Source organism: Pyxicephalus adspersus, chromosome 4 (genome assembly GCF_032062135.1).
Source record: "Pyxicephalus adspersus chromosome 4, UCB_Pads_2.0, whole genome shotgun sequence".
NCBI lineage: Eukaryota > Metazoa > Chordata > Amphibia > Anura > Pyxicephalidae > Pyxicephalus > Pyxicephalus adspersus.
Window position 1 is genome coordinate 44,202,843 of NC_092861.1, and position 21,653 is coordinate 44,224,495.

General features: G+C 39.5%; 1 protein-coding gene across 1 annotated transcript in view; it reads right to left on the reverse strand.

The window, feature by feature from the left end:
- Nucleotides 1-200: 200 nt before the first annotated feature.
- Nucleotides 201-21,653, reverse strand: part of VEPH1 (ventricular zone expressed PH domain containing 1) — a 163,345-nt gene continuing 141,892 nt past the window's right edge. Inside the window, exons 13-14 of the mRNA XM_072408020.1 lie at nt 16,759-16,895; nt 201-3,071 (exon numbers count right to left, since the gene is read on the reverse strand). Of these exons, the coding sequence (XP_072264121.1) occupies nt 2,835-3,071; nt 16,759-16,895 (374 nt within the window). The 3' untranslated portion in view covers nt 201-2,834. The remainder of the gene's footprint in view (nt 3,072-16,758; nt 16,896-21,653) is intronic.

The window sequence follows — 21,653 nt, forward strand, 5'->3', positions numbered from 1 at the left end:
TTCCCAAACAATTGAAAAACAAATATCTCTGGAGCAAATATGGTTCACAGATATTTTGTATCAAAGCGTATAATGTACCAGATGACTCAAAAAGGAGCTGACCTTCAGGCAAAGCCTAGCCTACCAATGCCAAACCCTGTGTAGGTCTTTTACTAACACATACCAGATCTCATGAGTCTAGTTTAATAAAACATAAGCAGTTTAGGTAACAATACTTTATATTTCAAAGGTTAATGACAGTTTGTGATATTTACAGCTGTTTTTATAACATGACAACATTATGAGTATATTGAATAAAATCAAAGTTACTGAAGGTACACAACCTACTAAATACTAATACTGCCCAGAATCCCCTGAATTTGTGAGCTTAACACTATTAAACTTCAGAGGTTTTGAAACATTTTATTACAAGACTCAAAATTAAAATATGCATATATTCATAATACATTACTGGGGTCAAGGACTGAATATGAGAATCACAGCAGAATTGTGTTCAAAACACATTTTCAAACTTTTCAAACAGCAGAACACATGTTCAAACTTTGTTGCTGGAAATGATCTTTCATGATTGTTTCCAGCGACAAAAGAGTTACAGATGAAAGAAGAGCACTGTACACACAGCGGTCTATGGAGAGATGAGGGGGCAGAACGAATGAGTGGCACCCCACTGTGCTCTTCTCCATTGATTTGTACATTGGTCGTTCACCTATTGTTGTTTTTGGAACTGTCAGCACAGATTCATGAACAACATGGGGCGACCACTGTACACATCAAAATTTCACCCAAGATGAGCCTGACTGTTCATATGGGGCAAGAATCATCTGACGTGTGTACATAGTAGCTTTTGACGTGTACATAATGCTTTTACTGTCTATACACTGTTTAATTAATCTTTCTGGCTTGCTATTAAAGCACTATTAAAAAAAAAAAAAAAAAAAGCTTTTGTGGGATTGTATTACTAAAATCTTTCTCCACAAGAACCATTTCAAGGCTGACTTATTAGAGAAGGATAGAGCATATTCTGGTTCTGGGCTGGTGGGTGATACTCCAACCTTTTTATGCACTGGTGTGCAACATTCCAAAGTATGATAGCAGATGACAAATTGATAACAAGGTAGACTTTTTGGTGCACATTAAGTGCAACTTTAAAGTAAGTATGTGTTCACATCATACACACTAAATTTTTACATATTCGAGAACAAAGATAAAAGAATCTTGTCAGCCTGCCAGTCGTCTAATGTAAACAAATAGCAGGTGTTTCTAGCTGTAAACCGAATGAAAACCAACTCCAGGGTCTTTTTTATGATCTCTGAGGATGTTTCAGAATCAAATACTTAATGGTATGAGCCTGTTAATAGAGGTCAGGAATGACTTGCTTTGAAGATGTTTTACTGTTAGTTAAAAATATGTAAATAGGTAATGTCGAAAGCCTGGCACATGTAATCTTTATCAAATCCTAATAAGCTTGCCTAGGCTAATCAGCATGACAATTTTGATTTATTATTTACTGAGCTGTTATACATAGGAAAAACTTGCAACTGATTTTTTTTTAATTTTTTTAGCAAACATTTGCTATGTCTAATGTTGATTTTTGTGATATTAAGCAGGCTTTATAATGATAAAATGGTATTAGGGTTCCCATCTAAACAGACCTAATAATATACATTGATAGGGTACAGATGTATAGTAATACAAAGTCCAAATATTTAGAAAAAAAAAAAGGTATGCGGCTAATTTATTTGTCTTGTGCAAAACCTACAGGATTAGGATCCTACCTTAGGATTCATCTGGGGTTCCTATTTACACAGATACATGCAAAAAGTACTTTTCTAAAATGCTATTAATTGGCAATGACACCTTTGTTTATTGCAGTAAAAAAGTATCCTATCTTTAAGGCAGATAATACAAATACTAAAGTCAGATAAATGACATGTTTTAGGGATGCCACAATGTATACAATGTATGGCAGCTCAGTTTCTATAGCTTTGGATTTTTCAGTGCCTTTACAATTACCATAGCTCACTTACAGCAGCAGCCCATATATATAAAAAATACATTTTCCTAGTTACTTTGAGCTGAGACAAATTATTGTATCAAATGTTATAGACCGGAATTGACCAGTGTAAGCAGCAGACATCTAAAAGATATAGCAAAGTTTAACATAAAGCGGAAACATGGCATTTGAATGCTTACTGCTCTAACCGTGTACAAACAAAGACCAGCAACAGAGGGGATACACTATTTAAATATATACATTATATAAATATGTACTATTTGTAGACATGATTTGTGTAAATATCTAACTATTTATTTTATCACTTTGTCATGAAAATTTGGTATCTTAAAGCAATTTATTGAGTGCTACTTCACAAATCTAAAGTTACTAAAGATTTAAAGCCATGAATTCAAATATGATATAAAACAATGTTAAACTATTGACAGAATGTAAAACACCGAATATGTGTGATGCATTAAAATTAAGCTGAAGGTCAAATTTCTTTAAGCTATTAGTCAGCTTCCAACTAATTTCATGGTCCAAGTCTGAAAAGAGAGCAATGAAGCTAACATTTACCTTTAGCACACTTTTCATATGCTAATAATGGTAATAACATCTTTTGGTATATTTGGTCCTAAACACCTGTTAATTGAAGCCTTTAGGGTTTGAGAATGTTTCTAGCACACTATAGGATCTATTTATAAAGAAATGAATCAAATTCACTGAATCATTCCTTCGTGGAGAATCAAATACTGCCAATAAAACACATGGATTTGGAAGATTCTTTACCAGTGTATGTTTCAGTGGATGTCAGATTCACTGCTTTAAAAAAAGACCTCTATAAGTATGTCGTAGCTTCTCTGTTTTCTCTTTCCTTGGCTTGTGCAACAGCGATGTTAATACACTGCAGCCATTCTTCTGCATTCCTTTCGTCCTTTGCCTTAAACACATAGGTTTTATTTTCTGTAAAGATTTCAAAGGCCCGTGGAAGGCTCCTGTCCCTGCGTTTCTTAGGAACAGCTTTGACACTTTGAACCTTACTCAGCTCAATCGGACAGTCATCAGGGTCATCTTTCTGAAAAAAAGAAGAAACAAAAAAAATCACACATAAAAATAACAAATCCATAAACAAAAATCAAGCTTATGTCTCTGTATAATAGGTTGCTTTATCTAGCACATTCCTGACATTTTGGTTTGCATAAACGTAACAATAGTATAATATAGCTATTTCTGATTTTGCTATACATTGTAATTAAAGTTCTATATATAAAATTACTGTGGCCAAGAGAGATGATTCCTTTGGTTAGTAAAAAAGATCCCACTGTATAATCAGACTAGAATTCTTTTCAGTATTTTGCATTTTTCTAGTAAACAAACACATCACAAATTATGTGACAACAATAGCTCCATATTAAATTCTTACTGTATTTACTTTGCATTCCAGATGGAATGGAACATGGTCTTGACAGACAAAATTAGAGCAGTAATTTGCATATCCACTTTGAGGGTAGACAGATATTAGTAGGAAGTATTTTGGCACAGATTCTGCTGATTCTAGGGGACTGGCCAACAACCACTCTCCCTCCTGATCACCATCTCTCAAGTTGTTTCATAAGCAAGGCACCAAAAGTGTATACAGCCTTACTACTAAGCATTGAGGCATTAAACATGTCAATGCTTTTTTGCTGCTGTAATGTGCTGATTTAAGTGAAGCCCCTTAGTGCTCTGCTCCATTTGTAGACCCTATCTCTGTGCATATTAAATTCTCTTGCAGACCTTTTGACCCAGAAAAGAGGTTGCTTATATGCTGCAGCAGGCAATCGGGAATAAAAGTAGCCTAATAGTCCTTAGTACTTGGGTCTTGTTAGGAAGGCATACAAGAAATATATATTGAGTTTTGTACTTGGCAAAAGATATAAACATTGTCTGGCCATTGTTATAGTCTGGTGATGCTTTAGCTAGTCAGGTCTAGATTCAGCAAAGTGATGTGCCCAAAAATGAGCTCAGCTGACTATATGAATATACGACCAGCTATTTCCATCAATGGCTTTCTTCTTCTCGGCATAGTCCAAGATGACAATGCCAGGATTTAGGGGGCTCAAAATATAGAAGAGTGGTTCATGGAGCATGATATATCATTTGTTTTTACACATGGATTGGCCAAAACTGAAAATCTTTGGAATGTGTTGAGGAGACTTTACACAGTGGGTCCAATTCTAACATCATCAATACAAAATATTGGCAATATATTGCAACCCCAGATGGAGATAAAGGTTGTGACATTGCATAAGTTTACCTAAATGATGTCATAGTGAATGCATGTCATAATCATTGCTAAATTGTTTTTGACTCTTGTTGGCCAGGCAGTGTTCATCTCTCCATACTCTGTTTGCAAAAATATCTTGCTTGGTAGTAAATATTACAATCTCCTGAAGGTCTGAGATTGTGATTTATCTCCCAGTGCATTTTCAGGCCCATCAGCTGCATTTTGTTCCACAGAAAATTGACCATTGATTTAAAAGTATGTAAGGGCTTTCTATATTGAGTGCACCTAATGCAAATATGCACCAGGAATTTATACCACACTTTACACTCACATCCCATGTGAAGTTCTTAAAACACCAAGCCATTGTTTAGAATATTTCCTTCCTAACAGGTTTACTCAACAGCATATTAAAAAATGTTAACTAAATCGGCAGAAATAATATTGCTTTTTCTAGCCTTTTAACAGTATTTGATTATTACAATCCTTGTGTGTGATTTCTGGAAGTGTGTACTTTCATTGTAATTATATAACTTAAACTAACTAGCGGGAAAATAAAGTATTGTTCAGTTTTTTGGCTTATAAAACAATTTTTTTTAAGTAGTAGCAAACCACTTGAGTGTGTTTAAAGCAAGTAAATTTAGGAGGTCTGTTTCAGCTGTTTTGAATGTTCAGATGCTTCTTTGTTCAAATAGGGCGTAGTTGGAGGCACATTTCTGGCTGGACAACAGGAATTGTTCTGTAGCTGTAGAATGTGTAAAGTGATGAAACATGGCAAAACAAGCATATACTGTATATGTACTGAATGTGTGTAATATACATAAAAATAAATCAAGGGTGGTTTCCTGTTTTATAACTATTTGGTAATAACATTTCTCAAGAGTTAAGAATTTACACACTAGATCACCCACACCAAACCATATATGTCTCACACAGAATTAAGTTTTTCAAATTTTATCCAGTAGGCTTTTCATTGAAATTTGAGCATGGAACATTAGTATGTGAATCATTCTGCTCTAAATTGAATTCTCTTTCCATGGGCTACTGACAATAAATTAATGTCTTTGACTTAGATCAATAATATAGGTCCTTTATACCAGCCCAAGCAGAATATTAAACAGTTTGAGGAGTTTTTCTCCATAGCTTCTACGTAACATATACCTCAACAGGCTTTACCAGTTTCCTAACAACATTGTATTCATATTCCTTGACCAACGCCTATGTTAATATCTAGATTTTACAGAACCGGAGGTCCATGAGGCTATTTATTTCATTTTCACGCATAAAACCCCTAGGTTCAATGGTCTGCTTATGGAATGGTACCAAACAAATACAGATCAGCCCCATAAATTTCTAAGGGCTCTATTATCTAACATGCCCAGATGGGAAATACTGCCATTGAAACACCTAGATCTGGGGGATTCCCACGAAGGAATGTATGATGGAATGTCTGATTGTCAGCCTTCAGAAAGGGGAGCTCTGTTTGAGGGAATCTTGATGGTGATTAACCAGAAGATCACACACACATGTATTGGTTAATGGGTAAATGTCCCTTTTAGTTTATTTGCAGAAAAGATAGTGGTAAAACTCCAATTACCTGACAGATAAACAGTACAGGAGGAGGAACCAGGAGCAGGAACCAAGAATCAGGAGCAGGAACCAGCTGTCACGATCAATCCGCACTGAAAGGAAATCATGGAGCCTTCGTATAATGCCGTCCATGTCTCTGATTGGAGCTCGCACTGGGCATGTGCAGAGTAAGGAGCCGAGGGTAATCCCTTGAGGGGAATGAAGTGACTCTGTTCTGTGAAGCCATCAACCACCACTAAGATGGTGGTACATCACTTCGATGGGGGAAGTTCTACTATGAGGCCCATGGAGATGTTATCCCACAGTCGTTCGGGTATTGGTAGAGGTCTCAGAAGCTCCATGGGTAGTGCTGTTTGACCTTTGCTTCTAGCACAGACATCACATCCTTGGACAAACTCGTAATAAGAGAGACCAATGGGCCTGACGCGGCCGAAGACGCTTGGCAGCCCGTAAGTACTCCAGATTCTTATGACCGGTCCATATCACATTGGGTGAAGAGCCCGCACCAGGAGATATCTCCACTCCTCCAGGGCTAACCTAATTGCAAGAAGTTCTCTGTCCCCCACATCGTAATTGCACTCGGAAGACGATAATTTCTTAGAGAAAAAGGCTAGAGGATGCAGTATTTGCTTCTCACCTTGTCTCTGAGACAAAACTGCGCAACAGCTTGCTCGGACGCATCCACTTCCAACACGTAAGGCAAATTAGGGTCTGGATGTGCCAACACAGGAGCGGTGGTAAATTGGGTCTTCAGATGCTGGAATGCCTGCTGGGCCTTATTGTTCCATTGGAAAATCTTCTGTTTCCGAGTTAAATCAGCCAAAGGTCGGACAATGCAAGAAAATCTCGAATTAATCTGAATGAAATTTCCGATAGAAAATTGAGACGCCTATGAATCTCTGGACCTCCTTGCGAGATGATTGGACGGGCCAATCGAGGACAGCCGAAACCTTACTTTGGTCTATGGCGATGCATTGAGCCGAGATATCCAAGCCTAGGAAGTGTACTCGATCCCTCTCAAATTCACATTTTTCAATCTTTGCAAAGAGATGATTCTGTAGAAGTTGAGTAAGGACCCTTTTGGATCGAAGACATCCAAGAATTCTCTGTACACCTCTGGGAGTAATGCTTCCTGTTCCAAGGACAAGGTGGCCACGACTAAGGATTCTTTGGTCTCCCGGAAATAGATCTGCTGGCAAAACTTAGAAGAAAAAGAAATGGTACCCTTAGACCAGTGGATATCGGGATCATGGATCTGCAGCCAAGATAGTCCCAAAATAACTGGAAATATTGGTTAGGGTAGCAAGTCAAAGGATAAGTGCTCATGATGCCCCGAAGGGGTATGTACCTGCATTGGAGTGGTACAAGTGGTGTTTGGCCTGGTACAGGGAGTGGAACCGTCGGCCAATGAAATAGCCATGGGAAGGTTTCTTTCTTGAACTGGGATTCTTTTAGCGTGAGCGAATTGTATGTCCATGAAACAGTGAGTTGCACTGGAATGAATATTTGCATTGGTCTCAGCCTAGCCAAGGAAGGATAAGAGAGATGGATATAAACATTTTTTCCACAGTCGTTAGAGGATGGCATATAGGGGTCTGTAGGTGAGACTTACCCACTGGGCGACGTGGGCAGTTCAGGTGAAAGTGTCCCGCAGCACTGCAGTATAAATAAAGTTGCTCATCTCTACGCCGCTGTCTTTCTGTGTCAGAGAGGGGTGGATAAATAGTCCCATTTTGCATAGGTTGCTTTCCCTCTGTAGATTGGATTTTAGTGGAGACCGAAGGAACGGCTGGCAGCTGTACTCTACTGAAGGTTTTGACAATGCCCCTTTTCTCACAGTCTCTCTCTCTAGCGACGATCGGTCTGGGTCACCAACATGACAAGGTAATTTAAAGACTCAGGGATGGGGACATGGGCTAGATCATCCTTGATCCGTTCTGAAAGACCTTGGCGAAATTAGAAGCGGAGTGCTGCTTCATTCCAAGATGTGTCTGCGGAGGCCACCCTAAACTCTGCAATGTAGTCTTCAACAGGACAAGAGCCTTGGCGTAATCTGCACAGGGTTAATTCTGCTGAGGCTGCACGACTAGGGTCATCATACACGCCCCCATAGCATTGAGAAAACCATGCATGGAGTGGAGAAGGGGGTCACCTTTCTCCCTCAGGCGGAAAGCCCATACCTGCGGCTCCCCCCGCAGTAGTGAGATCACCACTTTGACCCGTTTAACATCTGTGGGGTATGTCCGTGGCTGTAAGTCACAAAACAACTGGCAACAACTCTTGAAAGATTGGACCTTGCGGATAAACAGTAGAGGCAAATGTCCAATGACTGGGCAGATAACAGTGCTGGTAAATGTCCAATGACTTTGCTGATAACAGTGGTGATAATAGATTGCAGGCAAACCTTGGAGGTCAGACACAGATGATCAGATGGAGAGCAGAGAATGCATGAGTAATGAGGAGCAGGAACCAAGAATCAGGAGCAGGAACTAAAAATCAGGAGCAGGAACCAGGAATCAGGAAGTTGTCACGATCAATCCGCACTGGAAGGAAATCAAGGAACCTTCATATAGTGCCGTCCTACTCTCTGATTGGAGTCCGCACTGGGCATAAGCAGATTAAGGATGCGGTGCAAACTGAGCATGTGCAAAAAGGTTCATTTAGACATAGGTTTGTGACACTGATTCACTGTTTTATAGAGCCCAAAATGTTTCAATAAAAATTGGTAAAAAGGCACCATATGAACATCTAATTAGTGGTCTTACCAGTCATAAGCTACAAAAGAATTTCTGGACACATGTATATACCTAGACAGCAAAAGTTCAGTCAATCCTGAGTTTATGATTATAGATGAATTTGGCGCTATCTCCTTTTTAAACATAAACATTTACAAATCAACTAAATTCATGATAGCCATAAAGTTTCCCCATTAGAAACTCTACTGATGTGGATAGAAATCTAAACACTTTGGGAGAATTAGCAGTGTAGCATCACTGAATGAGAAATGCTGTTTAAAGCCCTCCAAAATAATGTGAATGGCTAATGTTGGCCTGTACCCAGCATTTTGGAAACGTTGGCAGCCTAGACAATGCCCCCATTCTTACAGTAGGTTCATCCTCTTTCTTTCTTGATTCAATAGTTTGCAATCACATAACCCTATGGAACATCCTCCAAAAAGGGTGATTTTCTGATTTTCCATTTATAATAGGATGTGAAGGCCTTAAATTTTAAATTCACAAAATTACAAAGAGTTTGGTGCAAATTCCACATCATTGGTAAACCTGTGGACATTAACCTCAAAATGTAGAAATCATGTGGTAACATCAATCTATTTAGGACAATCTATCTACAGAAAGTAATATACATTCTTTGTTCAGCACCTTTCCAAATTACCAATAATTTTTTTTCAATCATACACTAACAATGTGTTTAATTTTGTAATATTATGCCTCCACCTATAAATGGGACCGACATGCAATTTTACAAGTGGTCCGCTGGTGCCAAACCTTCATCACTACCTCTAAGCAGCACAACTAATATATGGTAATGATTGGTTAAATCCCTTAGTAATATGTAATACTATTTTAAAACTCATATTTAAAATACCTTTAAAAAACTAGCTGCTCTGTTACCTGCTACTGAATTTATGTCCTGACTACTTCTACTTCCAATAGAAAATTGAGATACATAAAAGGCAAATCAAAAGCAATTTTAGCCTAACCCTTTTAAAACCATAATAATTTGGTTTGTTAAGTTATCAATTTACAGGCCATAGTAGTCATAGTCATCTCTAACAAAGAATTTACTGAAGCTAGTGGTAATGGCACAGTGACTAAAATGCCAATCTCAGCTTGTCATGGGTATGCTAGTAGTGTAAAAAAAAATGTCCCGGCCAAAGTCTCAAACAGCAGGAAAAACACAGTAGGGGATAGCATTCTTACCCTTCCTGGAATGGAAATTTCATTTTTTGGACTGCCCTTTACATACAGTTAATTCAAATATCAGATTTTAGAGGTGGTATCAGCACCAAATGCTGCAAACAGAATCAGGATTTCTGGATTACAAGGACCCTGCATTTCCAATTTCAGTGATTTCTTGGACAGTATGCCATTAACATAATAGAACAGTAAAACCAGAGCTACATTCATCAATTATTCATTTAGGATTTGGAATATAAAACAGAAAACCTATTTTTCCTTTTCTATGTTCGTTATGCCAAGTCCCAGTTTGACATTTAACACAATAGGTTGGATGATAATAAAAAAAAGTAAACTGCTAGCTGTCAAGAAACTACTAGGGTCTGTCAAAACATGGAAAATGGGAGTCACAAAGCCCATCTAGGAAAAGCAGGCCAACCATTCAATTCTTTCTTAAATTTGAGTCTAGAAATATTTTCCTACAGTAATGCAATTGTTCACAGAGAAGGTCACCTAAAAGACAAAGCTTGCAGTGACATATTCTGACTTACTTTTGCTAAAAGAATCACTGCGTACCGAATATCAGTTTATAGTTTTATTTTGCTCTGTGGCTTCGGAACTTAGTAATACCAATATGTTTTTCTTCAGCTACAAAATCAGTGATAGCAGGGTAGTGTAAATCTGAATTACTAGGCATTAGCAGGTCTAAAAATAGGCCCAGGGTCATACACTAAAGAGCGACTAGCCAGGCGTGGTGTCTAATAGGTCAAAATGTCTCCAGGTCAAAACACAAGCAGAAGTCGGTGCAGGCGGCAAAAAGGCAGAGGTCAAACAAAGCAAGGGTTGGTAACAGCTAACACACCAACAGCATGTCAGAAACTGAACATTATCAAGTTCAATAGGCATATCGTTTCAGCTGGACTAAATACTGGGAAGTGATTGACTGGCTAGGTGGGGATTGCAGGATAAGTGCTTTATCAATCAGCAGGTGAGATCGGTTGACGCCTAAACCTATTACAGCTACTTGCTGGAGGACTACAAGTGAAAGCAAGGCAGCAAAATTCAGGAGTGCATAGATCCCCTTTGTTGATGTGTGCCCTACTGGGACTGGTGGGTAACATATCACTGATGTGGATTAGAAGGGGATAGAAGATACGCACTCTGTGGCTGGAGGAGCCAGAAAGAGACTACTGAAAAGGAGCCAGAAAGAGACCACTGTATGTCGCCTGGTGTCACCATGAGATTGAACAGAGGGATAAGTATTGGCACTGTGGGCCTAATTTATTAAAGCTCTCCAAGGCTGGAGAGGAAGCACTTTCTTTGGTGAACCTGGGCGATCCAGCAAACCTGAAATGGATTTCTTAAAGTTAAAGTTTTCTATTTGTTAGCAAATGATTTTAACCCCCTAAGGGGTGTTCCCGAGTGTGACTCGGGGCCGGAAAAATTGCAAAAAGCGGTAATCCCGAGTCACACTCGGGGTACCTTTGGGGGTCCCCCTTACCTGATCCCCGCGGTCCAGCGGCGATCGCAGGATTAATAAATAAATATAATTATCATACCTGGGAGTTAATCCTAAGAATTACAAGCCCACAATATAAACAAAAATTTCTATGCAAAAAAAATAGGATCACTTTTTGCATCAAAAAATTACAGAATTAGAACGCTAGGGGGGTTAATCTTGAACCAGATCCATTCCAGGTGTTTTGATTAACCAGGTTCACTGCTGAAGGTGTATCCTCTCCAGCCTTGGAGAGCTTTAATAAATCAGGTTCAGTGCTGGAAAAGCAGGCACAATAAAAGGCATCCACAAAGCACAAAGCACAACTAAAGTTGAAATATACATTACATACCCAAGTGAATGAGGCAGTGAAAAGACTAATTACACTCAGTCCTCCTCACTACTGCTTAGCCTGAGGTTTTAATTACAGGTCACAATTACTAGCTCTGTGGTTTTCTCTTTAGAAAAAAAAAACATAGTGCTTTGGGAATCCATTGTCATGTATCAAATATTTATTTGAATAAAACAAGATATAAATCAAAAGATTAAAACCCTTACCCAAAATCCAATATTGTTTCTCTTTAAAAGCAACAACTGTTAGGATCAAACAAACAAATCAGCATATTCTTCCAAAAAAATATTTAAAACATTTGCATTTTCATCATCATAATAAAAAGTCTAAAAGTGGCTTGTTTAATCTAAATGGAGGGCTTTCATTACTGGCAGTAATAATACACAATTTGACATAAACAGTAAAGCACATGAAGAGGCAATGGCACATACTCCACATGCTATGCATTATATCACATATTCCCTTGGAGTTCCCATTGTTTAGGTCTTGTATTGGCAACTCTAGGAGTGTTCATTCGTAGCAAGGGGTCTGACGTTAATAATGGCCACCAGATACAGTAATTACAATACCATTTCTGGCTAGTCACAGTGTGCATTACTAGATTATAAATGAACAAATAAAACAGCAGGAAATTTCTAATAGACTGTTTAGTCAAAAAACAAATAAACCCTATAACAATTATGAAAAATATCCCTCAAAGATTGTGTGTCAATATATTATAAATAAATAAAAAAATAATATATATATATATATATATATATACACACTGTACATATATATATGTATGTATACATATATATATGTACATATATATATGTATGTATACATATATATATGTACACTGTATACATATATGTATGTATATATATATATACACATACACACAGTGAACATACTATGTAATATACATCTTTCAACAGGATGATCATAGATTGGTTTGAGGTGTTGCAGTGACACCTAAGCCCTCATATTACAGGAATCCAGACTCCTGTCAAAAGTTTATTTTCTTTGCATCCCCTTTGACAATAAAAATTACTCAGCCTGGGCCCAAATACCCATAGTCTCACATAATCTGTACTCCAGAACACAGATATTTTCAGTTCTGTTAGGACAATAATATGATTCACAAACTTAATATACAGAGTAGCTAATATATATTTGTGGCTTCCAGTATTACCTCTGATTCCACTATTGTGCATATCTTAAAATCTTGAACCTGAACCCTGGATTTAAACCACCCTTATTGGAGTTGTAGAAGGTTTTTATCTGTGATTTACATTGGGAAAGTGTTGAATCTGTTGAATCTGTCCTTAGATTGGAATCAATTATTATGCATAAGATCTATTGTAGTGATAATGAAAATGAACTGAGGTTACCTACTGAGGCTGTATACATTTAGTTTGCTGTGTTTTTTTCCACTGGAGAGATGGACCATTGCATTTTGTACCTCTAAGCACCCCCCTTTCCTTGTCACTGGATATCACCTGCTAAAACCTGCTGTATGAGAAGTTAATCACGCAAATCACTGTGTACGTCTTACTGCAAAAAATCCTAGAATTGTGTGTAAATGTTTTAGGGATTCGTGATTAGCACACTGCAAATACATGGCTGGCCTTTAAATTTGCTGCTTTTTTCATAATCTGACTATAGTATTATATAGGTAGTTGCTAGAGGACAGTTATGTAATAGAATAATGGAAGTATAATACAGTGACTATAAAAATGAGAATTCCATCAAAATTACTTCAAGGTGAACACACACATTAGCATTTCAAAATTCATGCTCAGCTGAAATCTATCTAAAACATGTATTGTCTGCCATATGATATGAAATTGTAAAGTTAAGTGGATTTACATATCAAAGGGTATGTATGTTCTAAAAATGAACTTCCGTTATTCAGTCTGTTAACTGTGTTTGAAAGCATTTTGTTATATTTGTTTGGCATGTGCAAAGAATACTTTTTCGATTGCCAAAATTTTCTGCTGATAACTTTCCATGCTCTCTATTCACAAAACATACAGTGCTTGTGCTAGCAAAGCATTCCTCAGCCACCACTGAGTCCAATACAAAGAAATCCTTATATAATATATATTTAATTGTATTATATATATATATTATATAAGCTACTGTACATTATACACTATTTTTTTTTTAAACTTTTTTTAGTTTTTTTTTTTTAAAGGTTTTTTTTTGTTTTATAAAAAAAAAATTAATATTAAATTTATAAAATTTTGGACATATTTCGGTGAGTTATGCGGTAATTCGGTGAATTATAAGTAATTATTGAGTAATTCGTTCCATGCAAAAAATGTAACACTTTTTGCATGGAAGTTTGGAAAGAATTAGAATACCCGGTGTTCGCGTATGCGTCCCTCGGCGATTCCTGATGATGTCCGTGCATGCGCCCGTCGATGGGGGTCGTAGCAGGAAATTCAAATATTTTGTATTGGATTCAATACAAAGTTCTGTATCCAGTCCAATACAAAATAATAGAAAATATATTTATGTGGTTTTGTCTATAGGTATGTGACGTTGGACGGTTGGACACTAGGGAGGTGTTTTAGAAAAATATATTACTATACAGTATACCGAATTATCGCATTTTCAGTATTTTTCATTTATTTATGTATTCTTGTTTAAGCTGATTTTTGTGTATTTTAATTTTAATAAAAGTATTTTTTTTTTTACATGATTGTGTGTTTCAAACATTTTTTATATTCATGATATCTACTAGAACCCTGTTCGGACATATTTCTGTAAGTTACAGGTCTACAATTTAAAAAAACAAATTCATTAAAACCTGTAAAGCTTTTGGTACAAAAATCTAGACCTCAGTGTAACGCCCAGGTGGTTAATTTAGTAAACTCCTATGTACTCACAAACACAGTAGGTGCTTGCCTCATACATATTAAAATACATCAATGATAAAAGAATACCCAGAGCTATCTAGTGGTTTCAGTAGTGTCCTGTTTCTGTTGTCCTGATACAGTAGATTTTATAAGTCTTGTCACCCTAAATCAGCAAATGTATTATTGCCCGATTATCCAGGCAAAAAAAAAAATAATATGGCTAACACATCTGATTTTTGATGGGAATCTGCCACATATTATATTTTTGTTTTTGGGTTTAGATACATTTTAAAGGAACCACCTTGCAGCAACTAAAGGCAACTAAAGGTAATTGCACTATTAAAGATTGATAGTGTATATATATATATATATATATATAATTTGGGTTTAATAACTTGTCCTATGTTATCCTTTCCTCACATGATCACAGTGCAAGTTTTTAGTAGGACAAGATGTTATTTTTTTTATTTTTTATTAATTTTAGCACTGATAAAACTCTACACAAAAAATTGACTGTACACAAAAAGTGATTTATAACATAAGTGAAGATTTTGTTTTGACTAATTTGACATTTTTTCCATTTAACCTTTTTCCTATTGTTCTGCTAGTCTGAATTTTCACCACCCTTTTTGACAACAAACGTGATAAATATGAACAGTAAATATTAACATTTATATTACAATTATAAATAGGAATTACATCTTGATTCCAGCAATGTTTGGCATACCATGTGAAATTTAATTTGACCTTGTAAAAATGTTTGTATGAAGCTGATTGGTATCATTTTATACAGTTAGCTGTGTTAAAGTATGTATGTCATTTACTATGGTAATCCACCATAGCATGACCTAAGCAACAATTCAAATCCTAAACCCTAAACTTCAAAAATCCATATGGTTTTCATCTCCCAAGAATCACTTTTACTTTTTCTATAAAATTACAGTTTCAGTAATTTTATGTATCTGATTTCTGTTTTCATTTTAGGGTAACTCAGTTTATGCCTAGACCTGAAATTAACTTTACCTTTAACCCAAATCATGTTTAAAACATGCAGAAAAAGAACAGAAATACATAAACATGTTGGCATAGTATTTAGGTAATATTTAAATCCCCCAGGCTGCCAAGTGCAGCTTCCTTGGTATTATATGAACCCTCCTTTCCAATCCCAGTGAAATATACATATAGTTCAAACCACTATATATATATATATATATATATATATATATACCCACAGTTGATCTAGTAGAAGGTAACCATAATCCTTCTAAAGCATGGTCCATTCCTTCCTTCGATATTCCCTGGATCAACAGCCAGGTCCGGCTGTCATTCCTTCTAACACAGAACATTCGTTCAACTTTTTTATTGTGGGGAAACCTTTAAAAATAACTTTCTCTCATTATAGTTATCATCATCATCATCAACTCATTAATAATTGCTTAGGGAACCCTGTAGCAACCTTTGGGGATCCCTGGCTAGGAAACACTGTTCTAAAATGTAATACCCAGTTATATTTTTTGCAACTAAAAATGCATGCAGCTCTATTGTGCTGGGTAAAACTACTACCTGAAGGCGTAACTCATGGCCGGTGACTCATCGGATGGAGAAGCCGGCCAGAGGAAGAGAGAAGACGGAGACTGCGGCGATGGAAGACGCGGGACGGCGGCGGTTTAGGTAAGACTCTATTTACTATTACCTCCCATAGGATTACCCACCCTGAATGTGACTCGGAGTTAACTCTTTTAGCAACTTTTTTCTACCCTGAGTCACACTCGGGGTTACCGCTAGGGAGGTTAAAGCTTAATCCTATTCCTAGATAGTGGTGAATGGCAGATAAACATAAGACGTATGCAGGGTTCTGTTAAGTAACATCTTACTAAAATTATAGTCTGAAGTCAAAGTATATAAAATGGAAAAAAGTTTTTGGAAAGTTACATATAAACTGTGATCTCTTCAATGGGCTAGTTTTGTATCTAAACCTTGCTCTAGACTTGCGTTTATTTCCTTTTACAGTCAGCATTTGGTCAGACTTAATCTCAGATTCATCTTACATGAACAGCATGTACATGACTGTTTAGGGTAACTCAGTACCCTGAAGACCCATTTACACGAAGGGCCATGTGCGCAGTTTCTGCACAGAAAAGATACAGACCCCACTGATCAAAAAACAAACATGACGAAAAACTTTGGCTGAGAGATGCAAACTGTATTATCAAGGGCAACGAATAATTAAAACCTTAAGGGGAACATATGTAAACATCAATGAAAGGCAAATGTATTGTACATGAGCACTCACACATTTTCCTTTACGAAAGAGAAGCTGGTTTCCCGCCAGGGTGAAATAACGAGTTTTCCATCGCTTGATAAACTTCCACCGGACCTGCTTCTCTTTAAGCTTCCCTTCAATTAGGGGTTGGGCATCCTGATTTACGACTGCAGAGAAAAAGAAAAAAACAATTGTTAAGGCAATGTGGATCAAAAGCTAAAAATGGAAGAGACTAAGGGTGATGAGAACCAGGACTGACCCTGGGACACAACACTGTTCAGAACATTGCAACCCCATAATTGGTTTCTCTCTCTATAGTTCTCTATAGTATATAATATTTTATTAAAAAACAACAAAAAAAATGTAAAAACAAAAAAAACATGAACATTTGTTTGAACCAGTAATATAGACAGGTTTGGAATGTAGCGAGAAAGGAGCATAAGGGAAAGGCCTGCATGACTGGGGTGTCAGGGAGCTGACTGAAAAAGTTAATGTTTATTGTGTTGGATGGGGATTGGAAAGTAGGTGAAGGTAGGGGTGGGGTTAAAAGGTGCAGGAAAAGTGGGGGTAGGCTTCTCGACTTCGGGTAGTTGTAAGGAAAAAGTCATGTAATTGATGGATGCTGTAGAAGCATTTTTGCTCCTAGGACGCTATGCCACCTAGGAGGTGTAGGCCTCCTGTGAGCTGGTCTCGGTGCCGCATTAGGAGGGCCTCTCAAGTAGCCTCTGCACGTGGAAACAGAAGAACGTGGTGGTTCAGCCAGGTGCAGGACAGGTGAGACTCCCTGTAAGCTGTGGAGCATTGGGGGAGGGGTCCGGTGTCGGAGGAAAGGCCCTGGGGTCACGTGGCTCCGGGGAGAGAGGCAAGATGGGGGAGAGGAAGGTAGGGGTGAGGAGAATGGAAGTGGGCCTTGAGGTGGGGGAGGAGGTGTAAGTTTTACAGGCAATGTTGACAGGTTTGGATAACCAGGGGGGGCGCAGGGCGAGTGGGGTGGCCGGGGCGACAATGATGTGGATTATGCGATGGGCAGAGGGGGTTTGTGCAGTGCAGTTGGAAGAAGGGGGAGATTAGGTGAGTCAGTGGACAACGCTGGATTGGGGGCGGCTCGCCGGGTGTCACCCGCTGGGGGATTTAGCTCATCATCAACAGTAGGAGATGCGGCTAGAGGGGAGACGTACGTTTGCTTTAAGGGACCGCTAGGTGCTCACCTGCGGCTTGAGGTGAGGGGACAGATTTGGCGTGAGGAGTTTGTGGATATTTTCACGCAGCTGCGGCTGGAACAGTTTAATTTGGAAAGGGCTCCAGGGAAATGAAAGCAAGGAGAGGAGGAGCAGAGGAGATTTAGTCTTATACTGCACATTTTTGCCAATTAGTTGCAGGCGTTTGTGATATTTGCCAGTGTGTTGGGGGAGAAGGAGCTGGAGCATTTCTTGGCCCTGTTCTGCTACATGGATGCCATTGGAGAGGCATACTGAGTTTATGGGGGGTTGCCTGGTTGCAGTATGATGAGCAGTTTCATCAGTGCAAGGCTGTGCTTCCTTTCATATGGATTTTTTGGTGGGATCATAGGGAATTCAGCTTATGGATGAAGCTGATGTAGCCAGCTAGGGCGCTGGGACAGCCCTTTCTCGTAAGGGGCTGGGAGTTCGCAACCCCTCGGACACCTGGCTTTCGGGAGGTAGGGACTGTGCTGGCAATTTAATGAGGGCATCTGCAAATTTGGCAGTGGTTGTCCCTTGAAGCACGAATGCTCTGGGTGTGGCAGTACCCACGGTCTCGTCAGGTGTTTCAGGCAAGGTAAAGGTTGCAGTGGGGACCTGGCTGGAAAAAGGGAAGATGCCGGTGATGGTTGAAAGGATGTGACCCTTCCTAGGTAGATATCCACATAGGGAGGCCGCTTGAGTTTTGGAGCAGGGTTTTCAGCTGGATTTTCGAATTCCTTGCTTGATGGTGGGACTTCCCCCAGAGGCAAAGAACTTGAAATCTGCAGCTGGAGGTGGATTTGGGGCGCATGGACGGACCATTTAACACCGCCATGGGGGCAGGGTTGGTGGTATAACCACTGGGATTGGTACCCAAGAAGGAGCCAAATACATTTCGGCTCATTCATCATTTGACATACCCAGTGGGAAAATCGGTGAACGCAGCTAGTGACCCTGAGCTGTGCTCAATGTCTTATACTCTGTGCACTTAAATGGGTACGCAAATATTGGGGGGGGGCACTATTGAAAAAAAACGGACATCGCTTGTTCTTTGTCCGTGTGTTGTTTGAAATGTTCAGCACTTTTCTGGAGTGGGTGGTGCAGGATGTGGCAATGGTGCCATCAATTATCCATTATCTGGATGATTTTTTGTGCATTTGGCTGCCTGCATCCGACACTTGTAGAATACTGCTGACTACGTTTCAATTTCTGGCAGAGGGTTTTGGAGTGCCATTAGCAGCTGACAAGACAGGACCAACCACCTAGTTGGTGTTTCTATGGACTGTAATTGACACTATGGCCATGGAGTGTCGGCTATCGGAGGAAACGGTGCAGGATCTGAGGGTGGAGGTTGAGCGGGCTTGTGAGCAGTGGAAGATACAGCTAAAAGGGCTGAAATTTCTTTTAGGTATGCTGAACTTTGCGTGCCGCATAATGTCCATGGGCAGAATTTTCCCCAGCAGGTTAGCAGCTGATACGGCCGGGGTGAGTTGTCCTTCGCATTTTATCTGATTGACCAGGGAGCTTGGGGGCAGATTTGATGTTATGGAAGGAGTATAATGGGAGGACAGTCTGGATGGAGGAAACAGTCGCCAATGTCGATATGGAGCTGTTTACAGAAGCTGCGGGTGCAGTGGGCAATGGTGTGTATTTCCAAAGGGCTTGGCGTGCGGAACTTTGGCCATCAGCATGGAAGGAGGCGGGGTAACAGTCTAATCTTATGGCTCTGGAGTTATTTTCGATAGTGGTGGCAGTGGAATTGTTGGATCGTGAGTTTTGCAACAAGCGGATTTGATTTCAGTGTAATAACTTGGGGGTGGTGCAGGCAGTGAATTCCTTCACTGCCTGCACCACTGCCTGCACCACCCCTGAAGTGACATCTTCATCTCCTCCAGTTATTCGTTTGTTAAAACATTTGGTGTTGTACTGTTTAAAATTGAACATTGTAGTCAGTGCATTGCATATCCCTGGGGTTGTGAATTCAATTGCGAATGCCTTGTCTCAGTTTCAGTGGGACCAGGTGTTGGCACCAGGGGTGGGGTTGGCATTTTTGCTTAAATTGTTGAGGGAAAAGGTTGTTACAAAGGAATTTTTAGTGAGATAGGCCTTAAAGGGGTTAGAGGGGCAAGAAGTCAGAGGATAGACGTAGACCTGTATCAGCAGCATTGCTGGGGAGGGTGTTATGGCAATTGGAGTCGGTATGTAGGTCGGGGTATGAGATGGCTTTGTTTAGGGCAGCCTTTGTTTTGGCATTTTTTGGATGCTTACGAATTGGGGAGCTGGTAAGCCCGGCAATGGGGAAACATGGTGGGCTGTTGAAGACTGATATGTGGTGCAAGGGAAGGAGGGTGAAGCTATGGATCCGCAGGTCCAGGACGGATCAGTTGGGGAAGGGTTTTGGAGTAGATTTAACAAGTGTGGAAGGGAGTAGATTGTGCCAAGTGGAGGCAGTAGAGGCATTTTTAAGGGTACAGGCTTTTTGATACATAAGGATGGGTCAGCTTTGTCTTGGTTCCAGTTTTTGGCAGTCTTTAAAAAATGTTTAGTGGCAGATGGATTAAATAAGCAGGAATTCTCGACTAACTCTTTCCGGATTTGGGCAGCCACGTAGGTGGCTAGATGGGGGTTGAGTTAGGAGGTAAAATAATGTATTGGCAGATAGGAGTCCCAGTGTTTTCAGTTGTATATTTGTCCACATTTGCTTACAGAAAAAACAGGTAGAAATTGGTGGGGAAGAAGCTGTATGGGGATTGTTTCAGTACGTGGGCAGTTAATTTAGTTATTTTGCTTATGATGCTTTTGTGTGTCGCGGAGCCAGGAGAATGGCTTTAAGGCTGGACGGCTGACAGTTGGGTGTCTCCTGGACATAAGGTGCAGTGTGGTGGATCGGGGTGCCGGGTATGCAATGGGGCAGGGTGCTCTCTGAAAGTCACAAGCTTGTGCGCTGGGAAAGACAGCCATGGTGAGCCATGCCGGGGGCAATTATTTGGATGTGCGTGCAGTGCAAGAGTTGGCAAGAGATTTTAGGTGGGATTTCCTCAGATTGGTACAGCATTTCCTAAGATGGTTATAGTGATGTCGGATGTGGTGGCTAGATTGACATAGAGAACGGCACGTTGGTAGAACAGTTGAATAAGGACAGAGTATAGTTAAATAAGGAAGTGCAGAGGTTTGTGATACGTAATGGAGGTTTGGTGGTTACACATAGGGAGTTGGATGTGGGGACGGGAATGTACTTGGAACAGGATGGGGTTAATTTGAATGCAGTAGAGTCGATCTGTGGTATTTGGGGGTGTGGGGGTGCGCACAAGCCTGAGGGTTCCTGCTTGTGCCGGTTGAGGTCCTTGAGGGTAGTCTGTTTTTGGTGGTGTAATTGGTGGGGTTGGAGCTCCATCTTTGGTGTGGAGTCTTCAGATTGGTAGAGGAGATATGGAGGTGGTAATGAAGTTGATGGTGGGGGGCCGCGCACAGTGGGGGATATCGTTTCGAGCTGGGTGTTTTGGCACTGGGAGCAAAAATATCTGTCTGTGGCGCAGGTCTCGAGTGGTAGTATGGGCTTTTGAGGACCAGCAACCAGTAATGGTATGGTTAATTTATGTTGAAAATTTTTTGTGTTGAATTGTTACTTATGCTATTTATGTTAACAAAGTTGACGTTAAATTATTTTGTTATTAAAAGGCCATTTAAGCACATGGAAGTGGAAGAGGAATGGGGGGGGGGGGG